This window comes from Engystomops pustulosus, chromosome 4, assembly GCF_040894005.1.
Source record: "Engystomops pustulosus chromosome 4, aEngPut4.maternal, whole genome shotgun sequence".
NCBI lineage: Eukaryota > Metazoa > Chordata > Amphibia > Anura > Leptodactylidae > Engystomops > Engystomops pustulosus.
The window spans coordinates 14,112,958-14,132,963 of record NC_092414.1 but is presented as its reverse complement, the minus strand read 5'-3'; the positions used below and the strand labels follow the sequence as shown (position 1 = coordinate 14,132,963).

The 20,006-nt window shown below is 43.8% G+C and overlaps 1 protein-coding gene and 1 long non-coding RNA gene across 2 annotated transcripts in view; one reads left to right on the top strand and one right to left on the bottom strand.

The window, feature by feature from the left end:
- LOC140126107 (uncharacterized) overlaps positions 1-20,006 on the top strand; it is a 58,931-nt gene that overhangs the window by 1,377 nt on the left and 37,548 nt on the right. Inside the window, exon 2 of the long non-coding RNA XR_011854752.1 lies at positions 7,809-7,885. This is a non-coding gene — a long non-coding RNA (uncharacterized lncRNA). The remainder of the gene's footprint in view (positions 1-7,808; positions 7,886-20,006) is intronic.
- On the bottom strand, positions 4,210-19,510 carry MRPS33 (mitochondrial ribosomal protein S33). Its single transcript, XM_072145220.1, has 3 exons — positions 19,388-19,510; positions 5,959-6,192; positions 4,210-4,465 (listed from the first exon to the last, which is right to left on the bottom strand). The coding sequence occupies exons 2-3, from the start codon at positions 6,171-6,173 to the stop codon at positions 4,363-4,365; spliced, it is 318 nt and encodes a 105-aa protein (XP_072001321.1). The 5' UTR covers positions 6,174-6,192; positions 19,388-19,510; the 3' UTR covers positions 4,210-4,362.

The window sequence follows — 20,006 nt, the reverse complement described above, 5'->3', positions numbered from 1 at the left end:
CTACTATAATACTGCCCCTTATGTACAGGAATATAACTACTATAATACTGCCCCCTATGTACAGGAATATAACTACTATAATACTGCCCCCTATGTACAGGAATATAACTACTATAATACTGCCCCCTATGTACAGGAATGTAACTACTATAATACTGCCCCCTATGTACAAGAATATAACTACTATAATACTGCCCACTATGTACAAGAATATAACTACTATAATACTGCCCCCTATGTACAGGAATATAACTACTATAATACTGCCCCTATGTACAAGAATATAACTACTATAATACTGCTCCCTATGTACAAGAATATAACTACTATAATACTTCCCCTATGTACAAGAATATAACTACTATAATACTGCTCCCTATGTACAAGAATATAACTACTATAATACTGCCCCCTATGTACAAGAATATAACTACTATAATACTGCCCCTTATGTACAAGAATATAACTACTATAATACTGCCCCTATGTACAGGAATATAACTACTATAATACTGCCCCCTATGTACAGGAATATAACTACTATAATACTGCCCCCTATGTACAGGAATATAACTACTATAATACTGCTCCCTATGTACAGGAATATACCTACTATAATACTGCTCCCTATGTACAGGAATATAACTACTATAATACTGCCCCCTATGTACAAGGATATAACTACTATAATACTGCCCCCTATGTACAAGAATATAACTACTATAATACTGCTCCCTATGTACAGGAATATAACTACTATAATACTGCCCCCTATGTACAAGAATATAACTATAATACTGCCCCCTATGTACAAGAATATAACTATAATACTGCCCCCTATGTACAAGAATATAACTATAATACTGCCCCCTATGTACAGGAATATACCTACTATAATACTGCCCCTATGTACAGGAATATAACTACTATAATACTGCCCCCTATGTACATGAATATAACTACTATAATACTGCCTCCTATGTACAGGAATATAACTACTATAATACTGCCCCCTATGTACATGAATATAACTACTATAATACTGCCCCCCTATGTACATGAATATAACTACTATAATACTGCCCCTATGTACAAGAATATAACTACTATAATACTGCCCCTATGTACAAGAATATAACTACTATAATACTGCCCCCTATGTACAAGAATATAACTACTATAATACTGCCCCCTATGTACAAGGATATAACTACTATAATACTGCCCCCTATGTACAAGGATATAACTACTATAATACTGCCCCCTATGTACAAGAATATAACTACTATAATACTGCCCCCTATGTACAAGGATATAACTACTATAATACTGCCCCCTATGTACAAGGATATAACTACTATAATACTGCCCCCTATGTACAAGGATATAACTACTATAATACTGCCCCCTATGTACAGGAATATAACTACTATAATACTGCCCCTATGTACAAGAATATAACTACTATAATACTGCCCCCTATGTACAAGAATATAACTACTATAATACTGCCCCCTATGTACAAGGATATAACTACTATAATACTGCCCCCTATGTACAGGAATATAACTACTATAATACTGCCCCTATGTACAAGAATATAACTACTATAATACTGCCCCCTATGTACAAGAATATAACTACTATAATACTGCCCCCTATGTACAAGGATATAACTACTATAATACTGCCCCCTATGTACAAGAATATAACTACTATAATACTGCCCCCTATGTACAAGGATATAACTACTATAATACTGCCCCCTATGTACAAGGATATAACTACTATAATACTGCCCCCTATGTACAAGGATATAACTACTATAATACTGCCCCCTATGTACAAGAATATAACTACTATAATACTGCCCCCTATGTACAAGGATATAACTACTATAATACTGCCCCCTATGTACAGGAATATAACTACTATAATACTGCCCCCTATGTACAAGAATATAACTACTATAATACTGCTCCCTATGTACAGGAATATAACTACTATAATACTGCCCCCTATGTACAAGAATATAACTACTATAATACTGCCCCTTATGTACAGGAATATAACTACTATAATACTGCCCCCTATGTACAGGAATATAACTACTATAATACTGCCCCCTATGTACAGGAATATAACTACTATAATACTGCCCCCTATGTACAGGAATGTAACTACTATAATACTGCCCCCTATGTACAAGAATATAACTACTATAATACTGCCCACTATGTACAAGAATATAACTACTATAATACTGCCCCCTATGTACAGGAATATAACTACTATAATACTGCCCCTATGTACAAGAATATAACTACTATAATACTGCTCCCTATGTACAAGAATATAACTACTATAATACTTCCCCTATGTACAAGAATATAACTACTATAATACTGCTCCCTATGTACAAGAATATAACTACTATAATACTGCCCCCTATGTACAAGAATATAACTACTATAATACTGCCCCTTATGTACAAGAATATAACTACTATAATACTGCCCCTATGTACAGGAATATAACTACTATAATACTGCCCCCTATGTACAGGAATATAACTACTATAATACTGCCCCCTATGTACAGGAATATAACTACTATAATACTGCTCCCTATGTACAGGAATATAACTACTATAATACTGCTCCCTATGTACAGGAATATAACTACTATAATACTGCCCCCTATGTACAAGGATATAACTACTATAATACTGCCCCCTATGTACAAGAATATAACTACTATAATACTGCTCCCTATGTACAGGAATATAACTACTATAATACTGCCCCCTATGTACAAGAATATAACTATAATACTGCCCCCTATGTACAAGAATATAACTATAATACTGCCCCCTATGTACAAGAATATAACTATAATACTGCCCCCTATGTACAGGAATATACCTACTATAATACTGCCCCTATGTACAGGAATATAACTACTATAATACTGCCCCCTATGTACATGAATATAACTACTATAATACTGCCTCCTATGTACAGGAATATAACTACTATAATACTGCCCCCTATGTACATGAATATAACTACTATAATACTGCCCCCCTATGTACATGAATATAACTACTATAATACTGCCCCTATGTACAAGAATATAACTACTATAATACTGCCCCTATGTACAAGAATATAACTACTATAATACTGCCCCCTATGTACAAGAATATAACTACTATAATACTGCCCCCTATGTACAAGGATATAACTACTATAATACTGCCCCCTATGTACAAGGATATAACTACTATAATACTGCCCCCTATGTACAAGAATATAACTACTATAATACTGCCCCCTATGTACAAGGATATAACTACTATAATACTGCCCCCTATGTACAAGGATATAACTACTATAATACTGCCCCCTATGTACAAGGATATAACTACTATAATACTGCCCCCTATGTACAGGAATATAACTACTATAATACTGCCCCTATGTACAAGAATATAACTACTATAATACTGCCCCCTATGTACAAGAATATAACTACTATAATACTGCCCCCTATGTACAAGGATATAACTACTATAATACTGCCCCCTATGTACAGGAATATAACTACTATAATACTGCCCCTATGTACAAGAATATAACTACTATAATACTGCCCCCTATGTACAAGAATATAACTACTATAATACTGCCCCCTATGTACAAGGATATAACTACTATAATACTGCCCCCTATGTACAAGAATATAACTACTATAATACTGCCCCCTATGTACAAGGATATAACTACTATAATACTGCCCCCTATGTACAAGGATATAACTACTATAATACTGCCCCCTATGTACAAGGATATAACTACTATAATACTGCCCCCTATGTACAAGAATATAACTACTATAATACTGCCCCCTATGTACAAGGATATAACTACTATAATACTGCCCCCTATGTACAGGAATATAACTACTATAATACTGCCCCCTATGTACAAGAATATAACTACTATAATACTGCTCCCTATGTACAGGAATATAACTACTATAATACTGCCCCCTATGTACAAGAATATAACTACTATAATACTGCCCTCTATGTAGCAGCAATGTCCTCCAACCCTATGCAGGATTTCCATTCCTGTGATCAGGGAGGGTCCCGGGACAGTTGGACTGTTTATCAGTGAATGAAGAACTGTATAGTGACAGACAGCATCAAACATGGCAGATCTCTTTATTTGTGAATGGAAACCTTCTGTGTGATGTGACATCTGTACATTGCCCCCTCGGGGGGTCACTCTATGACTATATACAGGCAGCAGCGCTCGCTGTGAATACTGTCCCTGGCGCCAGTCCCTGCAGCTTCCATCACTTCTTCTTCGCTCTCTTGCCTTCTCCCTTCTTGGGTGTTCCTTTACCACGCAGTCGCCGCAGACGCTTCATCTCTTCTTTGAAGTCCTCGTGCTCATCCCTGCAAGGGTTAACAGACTATTTTTCCTATCTTTCATATGACACCAGGAGCAGGTTTCTAGGTGCTAAAAAAAACTGTAGATAGGGACGTCTGAAGCCTCTAAAAGTGACTCATCTCAGGTAAAACATGACTCTTCTCTTCTCATTGTCAAATGACTTTGGACTTCTTTTATAGGGAATGAGACTCTAGGGCTTGTCATTTGGTAGGATCTGTAACAGTGTGCCAGAGGCAGGCTGTTATGGATCTATAGCAAATTCTCCATATACTGCAATACTCTAGGACAATGAAAACCTTTTAGTTACCCAGTGCCCAAACTACAACCAAAACCCATATTATTTTTGCAAAGTGCAAATGCAACAATTTAGGCAGTAACTTATTACTCCCTGCTCAGTCACAGGTTTAAAGCGTATTGGCACCGGAGGACACCAATACAGTAAAAAGAAGGAGAAGGTTGGATTAACATTGTAGCTTCCTACTAGGGTCCTGGGCTTCCTGGGACTACAAGTGACCTTGAGTTCCATTTGGTGAAATCTGCGTTGGGGGGTAGGTGCCATAGGTTCCCGACCACTGCTTTAATATATGGTAGGAGCACTCAGACTTCCTAGTGTTAAAGTACCCTAGGGCAGTGATGGCTAACCTATGGCACTGGTGCCAGAGGTGGCACTCGGAGCCCTTTCTGTGGGCACTCAGGCCATCACCAGAGAGGACTCCAGGTATCTTCCTGCAGTCCCAGACAGCCCAGGACTTGCTGGGCACAGAGGTATTTTAAAGTGACAGCTCTACCTGGGACTATTTTCTGCATTATTGGTGTCCTCAGGGGCTGGTATCAATGAAAACTGTGACAGAGAAGGGAGTATAAATCACAAATTACATTTCTGTGTTGGCACTTTGCCATAAATAAGCGGGTCCTTGTTGTAGTTTGGGCACTCAGCCTCTAAAAGGTTTGCCATCACTTCCCTAGGGGGTCTACAAAATAGCAAAAAAAAAGAAAATTTAAAAAAAAAAAACACCCTAAAAATTTTAATCAAACCCTTTCCCTAGAACTGGTATAAAAATAAACAATAAAAACCATTAACATGTTAGGTATCGCCGGGTCCCATCTATCAAGGTCCTGATCTATCAAAATGTAAAAACGGTTGTTCCCCGCCGGAGAACCCCATGACAGAAAAACTACGGCCAAATGTCCCAAACGACACTTTTTGCCATTTTGCAACTAATAAAAATGGCCGCAAAAAGTGACACCTTATACAGCGCTGTACAGCGAAGTATGGAAAAAGTATTGGTCTCTATAAAAAAAAATTTGTACAAAATGTTTTCATTTTTTAAAGAAAAACCTAATAAAACCTGAATAATTTGGTGTTCCTGCCATCTTGCTGAGCAAAAGAATAAAGTAAAGGTGTCATTTGGAGCGCACAGTAAAAGCTGTAAATGGGCTCAGCACTATGTGCTATCTACTATACTGGTGTCTTCGTAGGTGGGCACCGTGTACCTACCTGTACAGGCCGAGGAATCTTAGATTGCGCATGAGCGGTGTGTAGACGTTGTGTGGTGGGTACCAGTCGTAGACCCCCTTCCTCTTGGCCAGGGGCTGCTCGCTGAACAGCTTCACCACCTTCATGGAGTAAGTGTTGGTCGGTCTCACCACCTCCCCGAAGATCCTGGCGCTGAGGCGAGACATGCGGATGGCGTAGCTGGACAGGGAAGACATGGCGGGGGGGAGGCTGGGTCTACAAAACCAAAAGAGACGCCATCAACAGATTCAGAACACATTGATATACTAAGAGGATTGAGTCAGTGGAGTAATGGATTTCTATTCAATTATCTATGAAATGGTTAATATCCTCACACTGCTGTGCTCTGTGCTCACTTCATCCTGCGTAAGGTATTGTTCCTGGAGATATCATACCTTTAAGTATGTTGTTAGTAGCAGTAGGACTGTGACAAATGGTTTAATATTCCACATTTCTAGTGTGTGATGTGTCCTCACACTGCTGTGTTATTAGCTCTCTGCACTGAGCTATACACAGTGTTGGCTATTGTCTCTGGAGAGAAGTGTAATCAGACCTTTGTGTATCTTGTTAGTAGCGATAGGAATGTAAAAAAAAAAAAAAAATCATTTATATTCCAGGATTGCAGTTTCTCCAAGTGCAGAGGAGGCGTTGTCTCACACTGCTGTGCTCTGAGCGCTCGGAATTGAGCACAGCAGTGTGAGAATACGCCTCCACTGCACTGTCTTAGGTACAGTCCCTGGAGAGATGTCTAATGGTACCTTTGTGTATGTTGTTAATAGCAGCAGGATTGTGATGTATGGATTCATATTCCAGGATTGTATTTTCAGGGAGCTTGTCCTCACACTGCTGCGCTCTTTGCATTGAGCAACTCAACAGACTTTCCCCTTTGCTCTTGAGTTTCTGTTGTAGATTACAAAAAGACGCATGCCAAATCTTTTACTCAAGAGCAAGGGGGCATTTCAAGGTGGAAAGTGTAACAAAGCACAGCAGTGTGAGGACACACATCCAGCGCAAAGGTGGGCCTCAGCATCTAACAACAAACATCTGCAGCACTGCCTATTCACTTCAATGGCAGTCACACAGGAATCTTAAAAGCGAGTTCCTCACTGATAAGGAGATCGCACTGGTTTCGGATGCCATCTTGACTACTGTCCGCCATCTTAGATATAGCAGACATACCTACCAAACATTTCTAGTAAATCTCTGAGGTGGGATCCCCCTCACCATTAGAAGGTCACTATGCAATTCCAATTTTGTGAAGATTTTTGCTCAAAATTTGGATTCTTGTACCTAAAACATTCCCGATATCCCTATATCTGCGCATTTTCCATTCAGAATCCAGACTAATGTAGAGCAACCACCATCTTGAGAGCCATAACGGCGGCCATTTTGTTTAGCTAACAACTACTGAGGTAAAACAACCTAAGCCTCTTCCAAGTAGACCTAAAAAGCCTAGATGTGGGCTCTTAAAGGGATATTTCAATAATACCTTCTGTGGATAAAAGATAAAAACCCCTTTACTATCAGACACAGCTTCAAACTATAAAAACAAGCCTTTAACTAAAACTCTGACAGGAATATTCTGTAAATCTGTCACTAATCTCTCTAATTTCACCCAACATCTGCAGCACTGCCTATTCACTTCAATGGCAGTCACACAGGAATCTTAAAAGCGATTTCCTCACCTACCAAACATTTCTAGTAAATCTCTGAGGTGGGATGCCCTTCATCATTAGAAGGTGACTATGCAATTCCAATTTTGTGAAGATTTTTGCTCAAAATTTGGCTTCTTGTACCTAAAACATTCCTATATCTGTGCATTTTCCTTTCAGAATCCAGACAAAAGTAGAGCAACCACCATCTTGAGAGCCGTAACGGCGGCCATTTTGTTTAGCTCACAACTACTGAGGTAAAACAACCTAGGCCTCTTCCAAGTAGACCTAGATATGGGCTCTTAAAGGGATATTTCTATAATACCTTCTATGGATAAAAGATAAAAACCCCTTTAATATCAGACACGGCTTTAAACTATAAAAATGAGCCTTTAACTAAAACTCTGACAGGAATATTCTGTAAATCTGTCACTAATCTCTCAAATTTCGCCTCAGCAGGACAGCCATGAGGTAGACACAGGCGGTGCCCGGGATGGGATTTACACGTCACGTCAAAATTGAGCAAAAATTGACATTTATTAAACGATGAGACCTGTAAAGTCACTGTCATAGACTATTAAAGTCACACAGACGAGGGCGGGGGACAGGGAAGCCACCTCTGACAGGAATGAAGGCCATGAATGTCAGTGATTACTGAGGTACTGGAATTCTATTCATTATCTATTATTATTTGCAATAATACAATAATGACCAGATTGGCGCATGGATCTTAAAGGGATATTTCAAGTCAAGTGTAAATATATACCGCAGTGATCAGATAAAAGCTAACCGATCACAGCACCACACACTATATTATGGTCGGGCCTAGTATTGCAGCTCAACCACAGGGCAGGTTTAGTTTCACAGTAGTATAATAATGAGGCCCTCGTTAACGTAAAAGGGGCCCCTAATCACACCCAGTGGATTAAGCCACATAGGTCAATATGTTGGTCATAGAAGAACCCTTTAAAGGGGTTGTCCAAAGTTTTTTTGTTATCCCCCTATCCATAGGGGATAATAATAGGATCAGTGAGGGTCCGACTGCTGGGACCCCTCATGGACCACGAGAAAAGCATCCCTACGTACAAAAATGGGATGCCACACGTGGCATTTTGAACCTGTTTTTGGTCCGTTTTTAAAGGAAACCTACCACTTGAAGTGGCAGGTTTCCGATGGCAATACCGGGCACCAGCTCGGGGTGAGCTGGTGCCGGAGCTTATTTTAGTTAGTGTTTTAAACCGCGGTATCGCGGTTTAAAACACTTTTTAAACTGTATAGCCGGCGCAGGCAGGTACGCACTCGGCGCTTACCGTGCACGCGGCTCTCATTCACTTCCTATGTAGCCGCGCGCATACCTGCCTGCGCCGGCTATAAAGTTTAAAAAGTGTTTTAAACCGCGATACCGCGGTTTAAAACACTAACTAAAATAAGCTCCGGCACCAGCTCACCCTGAGCTGGTGCCCGGTATTGCCATCGGAAACCTGCCACTTCAAGTGGTAGGTTTCCTTTAAGCACTCCGTTTTTGACCAGTTTTAATTAAGATAATTGGTAAAACCTGTCAAAAGCGGATGTGTTTTCGAAAAACGCATGCTTTTTTAACGGACTGCTTAAAAACGGACCAAAAACTGTTCAAAACACCATGTGTGGCATCAGTTTTGGAGTAGAGTGGCAGCAAGAGGATGTGTCTGTTGCTCTTGTCATGTCTGATCCCTGGAACAGGACCTCCATGCAGTCTGGAGGACAAAGGTCCCATTCTCACTGTGGAGAGGCAGATGGAGCTCCATTTAATAATATGGGAGTGTCAGAAATTGCTGAGCACAGCACTCAGGTATCTCCAGCACTCCAATTCACAGTCTATGAGAAGCTGGATATACCCCAATTCTATGCTCAGAAATTTCCAACGCTCCCATGCTACTTAATATAGCATCAGGACCTGTCGCTCAACACAATAATGAGAACAGGACCCCCATTCTCTAGATTGCCTGGGGTCCCGTTCTTATGAGTATTAAAACCCTCATCCCACCGATTCAACTTGCTATCCCCTATCCTGTGGCAAGGAGATAACCTTAAAAGTTGGGATAATCCTTTTAACCCTTTGCTGCAGAGATTGATGCAACTGTACAAGGTGTCAGCGAGCAGTATTAGGATGATGCCACACATGGCGTTTTGAAACCGTTTTTGGTCCGTTTTTAAGCAGTCCATTAAAAAACGCATCAGTGAGGGGGCGTGGCTAGCTAATGGCGGGATAGGACGCTCAACTGCAGTGCTCCGCTCCGAGACCCGCAGAAATAGAGCAGCAGGCATCCAAAGACACTGACCGGTGACATGATGGTGGGCAGGGGAGGCAGGAGCGCCGGGAGATCCCGATCCCGAAAGGAAAGTGGGAGCGTGGCCACATTCTTTGAGCCGGTCGGCTCTGTCACCAGCAAGCACGCAACAGCCAAGATGGCCGCCGGCACAGAACACTCCAGCGCTACTGCCCCAGCTCCGCAGGAGAGCAGGAAGCTGTCACAGCCAGCAGCCGCAACAGCTACAGTGCCGAGGGAAGGAGGAAAGGTGAAGGGCGCACAGAGGGAGGCAGCGCAGTCTGCCCCGGCCAAGGTAGGCGCAGGGGATCGGGCCGTGATGGTGGAGGCCCCAGCTCACCGTGAACATGCCACGTGGGCCGACATGGCGGCTCCGCCAGAAGAGAGGAGGCCTGACAGGTCACCAGGGAGCTCCCCTGGACATTACAGTCCCCAGCAAGTAAATGCAACCCCCCCTTCTCCAACTGTTGCAGGAGGGATAACAGGTGCCCATATCAACACCTCTCAAAAGAACCAGCATGGGCTCTCTCAATCAAGCCCTGGGGCTCAGTCTGCCTCATTGGGGGCCTCTCCTTGCTGGGCTTCAGCTCATAGCCCCGTTTCCCCGCTCAATTCCCTTGCTGCTGGCGGCATGGGACTATGGCAGGAGACATCCACACCACCACGGTCCACGCATGATGAGTGGGACTGGAAGTCACACATAATGGCGCTCCCTACCAGAGAAGATCTACAGACTCTCCTAGGAAAGATGGAGGCCTCACATAAGAAGGATATGGAGGATATTAAATCGGAGATTAAGCATGTGGGGCACAGGGTCCTAGAATTGGAGGAACATCAGGAAGGTCTGCGTGACGTTATTCATTCTCATAAAGAGGTTATTGCACAACATTCGTCTCAAATTGCAGATATCATGGACCATCTTGATGATATAGAAAATCGTCATAGACGAAATAATTTGAGAATAAGGGGCCTCTCGGAAGAGATCCTGCCATCACAGCTGGAGAATTGGGCCCAAAAATTCTTTGGCAATTTGCTACAAATGCCTCCTAACAAAAAGATCGAAATAGATAGGATCCACCGTACTCTTGGCCCGCGGTCCTCAGATCCTAAACGTGTACGAGATGTCATCTGCCGTATTCATTTTTATAAGGATAAAGAACGAATCTTACAACATGCCAGGGACTCTGGTGGACTGCAACATGGGGACTCGCCTCTACTGATCTTGCCAGATCTTGCTCGACGTACGTTATTCCTCAGAAAAGCTCTCAAGCCTTTACTGCAATTGCTAAGAGATCGCAACATCTTATATAGATGGGGATATCCCTTTCAACTGCTGGCCAAAAAGGATGGGAAGAGTGCATCTTTCAGACGTCTAGGAGATTTGCCTGGTTTCCTAGGAACTTTTGAACTCCCGATGGTGTCCCTGCCAGACTGGCCGCGTCCGGCCTCTTTGCCGGTGTCCCCTCCAAGGGAACAATGGAACAAGGTCCCGCCGAAACAACAGCGAGACTCCAAGAGATCCAGAAGTGCTACCTTTGCGGGTCAACCCTGAAACCTTGAGCTAAGCATGTAGTTGAAGTTCTAGAGAAATATTGTTAGCTTAACGCTTTTGTAGATATCCCTGGTTGTATCGCTAATAGGGAGATGGTTTAAAATGCAAACTTGGATTTGCTGAAACAAATGCCTGCTGCCTTTATATCTGGCCTGAGAGGCCGTGTGTTCTTTTTTTTCATAGGGTCCGGTGCTAATGCACGACCGTCAAAAGTTTTTGCCTAAGTTCCCAAGTAGGGTTGGCGACATATAGTGTTGCCTAGTGTATAACACTGTAGTGTAGCATAGTATAGAATACGAGTTACCCTGGTCTAACACCTGGTCTATTGACTGGGAACTAGGGAATCCAGAAGTTCTTATTTGTTGGTAGTTATATTATTTGTGAAACCCCGGTCTGTCTTTGTTCGTCTTGTAAGTAACATCTAGTCCCTGTCTTCCTATCCCCCCCTTTTAATTATTAGTCTATCTTTCTCTTGCTTAGGCCGTGTACAGACGACCCTACCGTTAGCTTAGAATGACTAATTTATCTTTCGCCACATTTAATGCTAGGGGCCTGAATAGCCCAGGAAAAAGAGGGCAAATCCTTTATGGATTCCATAAAAAACGTGTGCAAATAGTCATGTTTCAAGAAACTCATTTTAAGACCTCCTGTGTACCCTCGTGTCGCAATAAATTTTATAATACTTGGTTCCATGCACCAAACCCAGTACAGAAGTCCAAAGGGGTCTCTGTGGCATTTCACTCCTCCTTCTCTCCGCAGATCTTGGATTCCAGGGTGGATCAGGAAGGCAGATTTCTCTTCCTAAAAATTTCTGTCGCAGGCTCTATTTATACTCTGGCTAATGTCTACTTCCCTAATGTAGGACAAATTGCATACGGTATCCATCTCCTGGAAGATTTGGCGTGCTTTGCTGGAGGCTCGGACATCATTCTTGGCGGCGATTTGAACGTACCACTTGATCCAGACCTTGACACATCTGAAGGTAAGTCCTCAATCTCATTTGCAGCCACCCGTAGACTAAGGCAGGAGTTAGCTAAACTAAATTTAGTGGATCTCTGGAGGATACTGCACCCGGCACAAAGGGACTATAGTCACTACTCTAGTGTGCATAACACGTATAGCCGTATTGACACACTCCTGATCTCTCATGCCCTCCTTGATCTCAGCCCTACTTGCTCTATCGATTCCATAATCTGGTCTGACCACGCGCCGGTAATGGGTGCTATAAGACCTTATCCTCAAAGGAGGAAGACATTCTCCTGGCGGCTTAAAGGGAACCCGTCACCACTATTTTCACAAATACAGGTAGTGGCAGGTTCCCATAGAGCTCTAATAACTATCTGACACCCTGCTTTTAGCTAAAAATTGTTCCCCTCAGATCCCCATAAAATCAGAGTTATAATCTTGCCTGGTATCTATGCAGTTTTGGAGCTAGTCCACGGGGGCGTGGCCTAATGTCATGTGACCAGGGTGACATCATCAAAGGTCCTTGAGCTACTTAATATGAAAACTATACCCCATGTACATATCTGACCACATAAAACCATCACAGCAGCCTCCATGGACTTCTACTCCTCTCCATGCCGCCTGCTGTGATTTCATGTGATAAAATATGCTGTGATTTCATGACATATATGCTTAGTGTACAGCTCCTAATGCTACAAAAGCTATAGGACCTGCGATGATGTCACCCTGGTCACATGACATTATAGCAGCATACAGAGATAGGGATGGGGAGGAGCTGCTGGATTCAGCCCGAGGAGGCCACGCCCACCTGGACTACATGTAGCCATGCTTAGTTACCAGATAAAACTATAAAGTTGAATATATGGGAATCTCAGGGGCATAATTTTTAGCTACAAGCAGGGTGTCAGATAGTTATTAGAGCTCTATAGGAACCTGTCACTAGCTGTATTTGTGAAAATAGTGGTGACGGGTTCCCTTTAACGATCATCTATTAAAAGATGCCCTGTGCTCGGCTGAGGTCAAGGAGGCTATAGAGCGTTTTAAGAATGGCAACCCTATTGATTACAATAATGCTCCGCTCATGTGGGAGGGGCTAAAATGCGAACTTCGCAGAATTTTTATGTCACACGGGGCTAGAATTAAGCGGCAAAATGCGTCCAAACTTAGATCCCTACTAGCTACTCTGGCTTCTCTGGAGTCTGCAAATAAAGTTCAGAGGTCTGATGCTCTGAGAGCAGAATTATCCTCAGTTAGGCAACAAATCTTGCAAATATTGGACCAGAAAACCCTATGCGCAAGGGATCGCCTAAAATTTGGCTTCTTTGAGTATGGCAACAAATGTGGCAAGTGGTTATCTAGGGCCCTGCACCCCAGACTCCTATCTTCAAGGGTTATGTCTATTAATTCGCCAACTAATGGCACGATTTTCAACCCGTCTGGAATTTTGGAGGAATTTAGGAAATTTTATGAATCCCTATATAATTTACCAATGCAGGAAGATGCGGACAAAAGGGAGGCCATAGATGCATACTTGTCCAAATATGCCCCAAAACGTATATCACAGCAGTTGGCTCAGGGTTTGGAAGATGAGTTCACATCTGAGGAACTTGCTCAGGTGATTAAGGAATTGAAAGTGGGAAAGAGTCCGGGACCGGACGGCTTTTCTCCGCGCTTCTACAAAACGCTGAAAATGGATATAATTGAACCCCTCCTCTCCTCCTACAATGCGATAGCTAAGGGGGCTATTTTCCCAAAGCAATCCCTAATGGCGCATATATCTGTGATTCCAAAACCCGGGAAGGATGTCACCCTGTGTGCCAATTTCAGACCCATCTCTCTCATAAACATAGATATTAAAATATACTCTAAATTATTGGCGCAACGCCTGCAAACATTAATTCCAGGTCTTATACATAAGGAGCAGGTGGGGTTTGTCCCAGGCAGAGAAGCCAGGGACAATACTATCAAAACAGTGTCATTGATGAACGCTGCCCAAAGGCAGAAGATCCCCATGTGCCTGCTCTCTGTTGATGCCGAAAAGGCATTTGACAGAGTAAGTTGGAACTTCATGGAACAGACACTCAGGCAGATAGGTCTTGGCCCCCTCATGCTAGCTCGTATAATGGCCCTATACCAGAACCCGACGGCGATGGTCAGGGTGAATGGGGATCTTACTACTCCGTTTGCCATAAGCAACGGAACCCGCCAGGGGTGCCCCTTATCACCACTGCTCTACATCTTAGTGATGGAATCATTGGCAAACGCCATTAGAACTAATAAATCTATCAAGGGCCTTAAGTTGGGAGGACTCCGTCATAAAATGGCCATATTCGCGGATGATTTATTATTATTTATCACCCAACCACGCACAACGCTTCCGTCAGTAATGGCTGAGTTTAAAATCTTTTCTGAACTTTCTAACTTTAAAGTAAACCTCACGAAGTCCGAACTGCTCAACGTAAACCTGCCTGACAATGTGGTGGGAGATATTAAGAAGGAGTTCCCCTTTCGATGGGCCGAAAAAGTCATCACGTATCTGGGGATAAAAATCCCGACGGATTTATCTTGCCTCTTTCAGGTTAACTATCAGCCCCTTCTGGGGTCACTAGAGAAGGAGCTACTTGCCTGGAAGCGCCTTCCGCTCTCATGGTTCGGAAGGATTAGTGTAATTAAAATGGATATCCTGCCGAAAATACTCTATTTCTTCCAAACTATACCCCTCCAAATAGCCCCTTCCTTCCTTATTAGACTTAAAAGGGTGATCTCGGGTTTTATATGGGATTCCTCTAGACCTCGGATGGCCCACACTTTACTTACTAGGCCTAAAGAGATGGGAGGGGCGTGCTTGCCGGACTTGGGTCTATACCATGAGGCCTCTATGCTGACTTGCATAATAGACGCAGCCTTGAATTCCTCTTCCAAGCTTTGGGTGACGCTGGAGGCTTCTTTGAACTTGCCGCCTCTGATGGCATCCCTCTGGCTTTCCCCGATAGACCGTGACACATCCTCTCCCTGCACACCCCTATATAGGATACTGCTAGGCAGTTGGGACAGAATGAGGAAACGACATAAACTGACATCCATCCCGGGCCCCATGTCTCCAATATTTTTAGATGCTAGGTGTCCCCTACGAGATATGAACCCTGAAATATTCGGTCTACCATTAAACGGGGTAGTACAAGTACGACACGCACTAAAAGGCCGCGACATACATTCTCTGGAAGGGTGGTTCCCCGCTGAAATGAGAGGCAGCAGATGGTTTATGGCTAATCAATTGAGCAGCTTCCTACAATCCCTGGGGCACACACAATCCCTTAAAAGGGAACTAACATTCATAGAACAAATTTTTACGAATAAAGAACCTCCTAGGCATCTAATATCTATGGTCTATGGGTGGCTGGTGAGAGAGAGGACTAAAAATACGCCAGTCCCATACAGACAAGCTTGGGAACAGGCGCTGAACAAAACATTTACTGAAGAGGATTGGGATAAGGCGTCTGTCTTAACTCACAAACTCTCTGTCTCGTCACAAATACAGGAGACTAACTTTAAAATCGTCGCCAGATGGTACCGAACTCCGGAGAGGCTGCATAAGATGTTCCCGGAGGTGTCTGATGTATGTTGGAGATGTGCCAGGGAACGTGGCTCCATGTTACATATCTGGTGGTCTTGCCCTGGGGTGAGTGGTCTGTGGGAGGCGGTCTTTGCACTTTACAATAAATTATGGTCGGACTCGGTTGTACCGATCCCAGAGATCGGGCTATTATCTATGATCCCTGGCTCTATCTCTGTGATAAAGAAAGGCTTTCTGAGACACTGCATTGCCGCCACTCGACAGATTATTCCCAGACTATGGAAATCAAGTGCAAGTCCCTCAAGGGCCCAGTGGGCGGAAGCCTTAAATCATATTATGAGAATGGAGGAGATGAGAGCCGTGGAGGGACTGGCGGACTCTCAGATGGAAAAATACACCAGAGTCTGGTCCCCATGGATCGACTTCCGCAGTTCGGCAGAATTTGCCACTTGGATAGAAGCAGGTGGAGGATGCATGGCCTGAGTGAGAAATTTTCCCTTTTCTTCTTACCATTCCCTCTTTCCCGGTGTGTTTTCCCCTCCCTATCTATACCCCCTTCCCCTCTGTATACCGCTATGTGTTTTCCTATGGTTCCCCACGTCGTAAGTGTTTAGTGTGGTTCGAGTTGTTAATAATGTTTAGTAACATAGACTTTCTCTCCAGTTTCCTTGCTCATTGCACTAAAGGAGACAAGTATTATCTAGGTATAACTATCGTCTTGAGAAGTGCGGAATTCATTTTGTATTGCGAATGTAATGCTGGACAAGCCAAAGTTATGTGTGTATATGCCTTGAAAGCTTATATTCTGAAATCTTACTGTGACTCAATGACAAGTCTATGTATGTTGACACTAATTACTTTTAATAAAGTTTATTGAACAGAAAAAACGCATCAGTTTTTGTTCGGTTTTTATTGCGCAAATTCGGAAAACCTGTCAAAAACGGACACGTTTTCAAAAACCGCATGTGTTTTTAAAAAACGGATGCGTTTTTTATCGGATTGCTTAAAAACGGACCAAAAACGGTTTCAAAACGCCATGTGTGGCATCACCCTTAGAACGGACAGTCACATCCGGCAATCACCACAGGAGCGGCTGACAGTGACAGCCGGGGTCAGCATGAACACCGATTGGAGACGTTTAACCATTCACATGCTGCTGACAGCAGCATTTTCGTGGAGAGGAGAAGGAAGGCGCTCCCTCTCCTTAATTATCAGATTATTATTTACCAGAGCCCCTCTGTGCTGCAGATAAGCAGGCTGTTACACTGTGCAGGAGAAACTCCCTCCTCCCACTTTGCGAAATTGCATCAAGTGGAGCGAGAAGCGGGAAGTGTTAAGGGAGACAGTGTAACAGCCTGTGAATCTGCAGTGCGGTGGGGCTCTGTTAACACCTCCAGGAGCCTTTCTGGCTCAATAGCATAATTAGCAAAATTTTTTAAAACAAAAAAGTGTTTTCCATACAAATTTTCTTACAAATCACATCCTATGAAAGCATATTAGATTTCACCAACATGAAGTTTTGCACAATGCATTTCAAAACTGCTTTGAAAACGCAACATGTGAATGCACCCTGAAACATTTCCTATCGTGCGTCGGTACACAACGTTTACATGCAAAAACGCATGCGTTTTCAGTCCGCCCAAAAAAACGGTCCATGAACGCCTGTGTGGGAGCGCCCTCAGGGTGCTGTCAGATGATAGAATCCATTTTTAAGCGCATTTCTATGCAAAAGCAACCAGCACCGGATGTCATGTATAGTCTAAATGCAAGACACCCTGGTTGCTGATCGCATGCGTTTGCATAGAAGGCGATTGGCTGTGGCACCGCCCCCATGCCTTTGATTCCATTTCAAATTCAATTTTAAAAAGATCGTCTGATAACACCCTCAGGGTGAAGACACACATGGCGTTTTTGGGCCGTTTTTACTAAGTGCGTTTTCAGATCGTTAAAAACGCATGCGTTAAAAAACACATCTGTTTTTTAAAAACGCATGCGTTTTTTGTCCGGTTTTCATTGCGCAATTAAGGAAAAACGGACAAAAACGCATGCGTTTTCAAAAAACGCATGCGTTTTTAACTATCTGAAAACGCACTTAGTAAAAACGGCCCAAAAACGGCCCAAAAACGCCATGTGTGTCTTCACCCTCAGGGTGCATTTACACGATGCGTTGCGTCACGTTTTTGTAATGAGTTTGACGCATTCCAAAGGCTTCAGCCTTGATTACATGCTGAGGTTACCTTGCGTTTCCACTGCATCTGCTAAAACACAATGGGGCTCATTTACTAAGGGTCCGAACGCCGCACTTTCGTCGGGTTTTCCCAAATATTTCCGTTTTGCGCCCAGGGATTTTGGCACACACGATTGGATTGTGGCGCATCGGCGCACAACCTTAGTGAATCCCGGCAGACCCGAATCCTCGTCGGACAACGCACCGCGGGATTGCGACTGGACCGGGTAAAGCCGCGGTCACACGTACACACATAACGCGACGCTAGTGCACAGGGGGCGGTCCTCGACCCGAATGCACATGCGTTTCCAGAGAATTGCATGCCTTCGGCTTATCAATCGCATTCGTTTCCCTGGAAACACATGTGCGTTCGGGCCGAGGGCCGCCCCCTGTGCGCTAGCGTCGTGTTATGAACGGACGCCTAGCGGTACGTGTGACCGCGGGCTCAGTAAATGTGCCCCCATGTAACCTCAGCATGCGATCAAGGCTGAAGCCTTTGGAATGAGTCAAAAAACGCATAAAAAAACGGAACGCAATGCATTGTGTGAACGCACCCTCAGGGCGGATGTGTGCTCCCAGATCCAGGGCGAGCACTCCTCTTCCCTCCATGGAAGGACGAGACATGTCCTATACTCTTTGCGGCGCAGCTCCCTGCCTTGGTCGCGATGTGGCGAGACACTGAGTGAGACTAACCGCTCTATGACCGGGAGCCATAGACTTATGCGGCCATATCGTGACCACAATCGCGGGCATCTGAATGAGCCCGGCGTTATAGAAGCGAACACGCTGTGACTTTCGAACGCAACGTTTGCAAAGCCACGTAAGCCCTTCCCATACGTGTGAACCATGCCACACAAATATGTGGGGAGAAAGAAGTAAACAGGTGCACTGCCGGAGAAGGCCCCGCCCACAGTGCACTAAAGAGCTCATTTGCATAAAGATAAAAATACAGAATTGTCTGACTGCAACATTGATAAACCGCCTCACTGGTCATTAAGGGGTTAATCTTTTTATTTCCACCCCCTACATCCCCTTTCCCAAATGACTGCTTAACCCATTAGTCACTGCAGAGATGTGATGGCACCTGTCACCGCCCCAGCCAGTGTATATGACACCCATTACCTGAGCACTCACCTGCCGCAGTAACACACTCCAAGCACTGTTCCCCTGGTGACCTCTCCACAGCCTCACATGCAGCCCTCCTAACCCGGAAGTGATCCCCACTAGACCGGATCTCTACACTGCGCATGTGCGGGGCTGTCAAACTCGACGACGGCGGTGACAAGGGTTACCAGGCAACGGCTAGTTGTCCTAGTGTGACGTCAGCATGGGTGGTCACGTGATGCGGAGGGGGCGTCAGAGAGGGAGGTGTTCATATTGTGCGGTAATACGAGGATTGCTCTACTTGTAGATGGTAGTAGATACATGCCGCAGGATGGGGGAGATTATTTCCTGGGGGGTCTCTAAGGAAATATCACACTGTATGGGGATAATGAGGGGAGCAGTGCACAATGCTGGGGGTGTTACTCCACATGGGGGCAGCAGTATATTAATAATCAGGCCTAAAGGGGATTATACTATGTGTGGGGGGAATGAGGGGGATTATACTATGTGTGTGGGGTAAGGGGGATTATACTATGTGTGGGGGGAATGAGGGGGATTATACTATGTGTGGGGGGAATGAGGGGGATTATACTATGTGTGTGGGGGATAAAGGGGATTATACTATGTGTGGGGGATTATACTATGTGTG